General features: G+C 31.4%; 1 protein-coding gene across 1 annotated transcript; it reads right to left on the reverse strand.

Annotated features, from left to right (window-relative positions):
- Window positions 1-1233: 1233 nt before the first annotated feature.
- Window positions 1234-2928, reverse strand: LOC107750341 (ubiquitin-like protein 1). Its single transcript, XM_016565688.1, has 3 exons — window positions 2780-2928; window positions 2590-2709; window positions 1234-1318 (listed from the first exon to the last, which is right to left on the reverse strand). The coding sequence occupies exons 1-3, from the start codon at window positions 2922-2924 to the stop codon at window positions 1254-1256; spliced, it is 330 nt and encodes a 109-aa protein (XP_016421174.1). The 5' UTR covers window positions 2925-2928; the 3' UTR covers window positions 1234-1253.
- Window positions 2929-3259: the final 331 nt, after the last annotated feature.

Raw genomic sequence — 3259 nt, forward strand, 5'->3', positions numbered from 1 at the left:
AATTTTTGTTTTACATATCTTTTCTACAAAAACATTTATATTTATTTATTTATTTATTTTATTTTTGTGAATAAACTGGACATGCAAAACTCCATGTTATTGGACCCAGTTTAATTTTATTATAAGAAAAATGTAATAAGTGATTTTCAAAGTGTACTGTAAACTACAACTGAATTCAATTCAGCTGTCCAGCTCAAATGGCTGTTTCTTAAATAATGAACGATTAAATTGATTAACTGATTTTATTATAATGTTCAATTACTATAACTATGCATTATAATTTAACATTCATAATTGTTCATCTTATTTGTGCACTAATTGTACATTGCATATTTTATACACAATAAATTACAAAATAATATGTCCTCAGTTCTTTACCCACAATCTGCAATCATGGTGACAATCAATAAACATTATGAATCATGTGACTAACAGTGACAACAAGAACAGCAGCACCAAAAAAAGGAACAGAAAAAATCATCTTATATCATTGTTTAATTGTAAAAGTTTGACAAGTTGGGAAAATATTTGTTTTTCTACCTTTAAAACATAACATGTAAATCTATGGTACCTTTTGTGATCTCGTATTTCTAACTATGTGAATATTGATTAACTAATGATCTGTTAAGCATTATATAATGTTTTTAATGATTTATTAATGAAAGTTATTATAAAGTGTTACCATGTGTTGTGCTATTAAATGAAAGATAAAATTTTTGTGAGAAACATTACAGATGGTGATATTGGTAAGCAAAAAAAAAATAAGAAAGTTAGAATGTCTATATAATTAATGAAACATACTTAAATAGTCTACAGTCAAATTAGCTTTTTGCATTTGTTTTTATATAAAGCATAAGTATAGGCTACTGCTTAAAAAGTGCTTTTTATATCCCTCCACCCCTGCCACAGTTTGAGAAAATATTGTTGTGACATGCTAATGATTTTTTTATTACTATTTTTATTCATTTTAATTACTCTATCATTTACACATTTTCTAGGTACATTTGTAATATAATGGCCCGGTTTCACAAACGGGGCTTAGCTTAAGCCAGGACTTAGTTAAATTAAGATATTTAAGCAACTTTTACAAAAATGCATTAGAAGTAAACATTACAGGTGTGCATCTTGACACAGAACAATGCCACTGACATATTTTAAGATACGTCAGAGCAAGATATTTTCAGCTGAGACAGCTCAAACATGCATTTTAGTCTGGGACTAGCTTAAGCCTTGTCCAAGTTAGTCCAAAACATCTACAGGCTGAAAGATAAGCGTTCCATAAACCGAATCCTGGGAAACTCTTCATCATGCAATGGGCCTATAAAGAAAACACGCACACAAAAGGAAACATAAAGACACAATCATCCATTGCAGGATTTAATATGATACAATAATTGTATGCAACAATATAAAATCACTAGTGCCAAAGCAAAGTTTATAAGAATACAGAATAAAATAATGAATAATAGGCCTGACCTGGATCTCACTAGTCACTGGTTGGCTTTGAAACTCTTAATGTGTGCAGGTTTCTGTGAGGGGTATTTTTAGGGTTAGAGTTAGAGTTAGAGTTAGAGTTAGAGTTAGAGTTAGAGTTAGGGGACAGAGGACTGCTGCAACTGTTTGTGAATTTAGAATGTTTTTCTTTTTTTGTTGTTGTTATAATTTCCTTATCATCGGTTGTTTATTTTAATTACATTTCCATGTTGCTTTCATGTCACTATTCATATTCTGCATGGTTTATTGACAAGGGGTGCATTTCTCGTACAATGACATAACCCGCTGCTTAACCACAATAACTGTTTCTGAAACTGTAATAACTTCATTGCACATCTGTGTTTACACAGATTATAACACAGTTAATGTCACGCAGGTGGTGGAGTAATAATAACATCTGCTAATTAATCCGTTAAGTATCGAATTAATGTCAGATTATTGCTGGAAATAGCAAACATCGCATCTGAAGTTTATTCAGCATAGTGACTCTTCTCTTCCATTCCTCTCCTCCCCTGTTTACCACAGTGATACACTTTTTTTTCTTCTGTTTTTCTTTTGTTGCTAACCTTGGATGCTCTCCATAAAGTGGCTTTGGTTATACTGACCTATCCACTAACAGCTACACACAAGCACTCTGTGAAAATAATACCCCAATAAAAGGCCCAACAGATTCATCCCTGTGTATGAATCATGAGACAGCACGTTTTCATACTGGTAAATGGTCATTACTTTGCTTAGAAAAGTATCTATAACTAAATAATAATATTAATAATCAATTGTATTTTTATTAACTAATATTCATAGCGATTCATAAATGCAGGATATAAAATATTAATTGTTACTCATGTTCATATGGTCATTATACTGAATGCTCATAGTTGCTCACTGTTAGTTCATGTTAGCTGAGGCACTAACGTTAACAAATAGAACAAATAGAACCTTATTGTAAGTGTTACCTCTTAATTTTTTTAAAATAAAACAAAGTTACATTTTATACGAATCAGAATCAGAAAAGTGACAGTTGTCTTAACAGACAGAGATTAAGTTTATATTATGAAAGTGCGATATTAAAAAGAAAAATGAAAATGATCATACCTCCGCCACGCATTTTCAACACAGCATGAATGACACAGAGTGCTTCGATCTTGTAATAATAAAGATTTTTATCTTCTTCAAGATCCTTTCCATCGAAAATCAACCTCAGTTGGTTGAGATCTGACAAGAAAGACAAAGTCAAATATTAAGATATTCATTTTGAACCATGTGGACAAAAGTTTTAATTTACCATTTACTCCAGGAAAATGACTTATGGCTTGTTTCTTTAAATCTCCAACGGTCAGTTTCCCATTTCCATCATTTGGTGCTGGTGTTGGCAGATGTAATGTTTTAATTGTACTTTTGTTAATCTTCAAATAGACCTGGAACTCCATTCTCGTTCTGTTAGAATTTTCTACTTCAAGTGATGTGAGACAGAAACATGGTGGCTTTATAAACAGCCTTTACTTTCACTTTTATTTCTAAAAGGGTGTTGGCTAAAACACAATTGTCAATTTATCTAAAGTCAAGGTGCTGTATGTTAAGTTTAGATCACGTCAACCAATCCATGTGACAAAATCAAATGAATCATGGCACATTTTATTGCTTCCATATCCAATAATAGGCAAAAATCACCTAAAAGATGACAATCAAAGATACCTTGAATTGTTATTTGAAGAGCAGCTGGATTTGATTAAATCAGCAGCACAGTAGAAGTAAAAGCACAGGT

This window comes from Sinocyclocheilus rhinocerous, unplaced genomic scaffold (assembly GCF_001515625.1).
Source record: "Sinocyclocheilus rhinocerous isolate Xijiao unplaced genomic scaffold, SAMN03320098_v1.1 scaffold5118, whole genome shotgun sequence".
Classification (NCBI taxonomy): domain Eukaryota; kingdom Metazoa; phylum Chordata; class Actinopteri; order Cypriniformes; family Cyprinidae; genus Sinocyclocheilus; species Sinocyclocheilus rhinocerous.

Coding starts and splice junctions, on each gene's coding strand:
- LOC107750341 (XM_016565688.1), bottom strand. CDS start 2,924: ATGGAGTTCCAGGTCTATTTGAAGATTAACAAAAGTACAATTAAAACA. Junction 2,710..2,779: donor TCATTTTCCTGGAGTAAATG/GTAAATTAAAAC, acceptor CTTTCTTGTCAG/ATCTCAACCAACTGAGGTTG. Junction 1,319..2,589: donor GTTGAAAATGCGTGGCGGAG/GTATGATCATTT, acceptor TTTTCTTTATAG/GCCCATTGCATGATGAAGAG.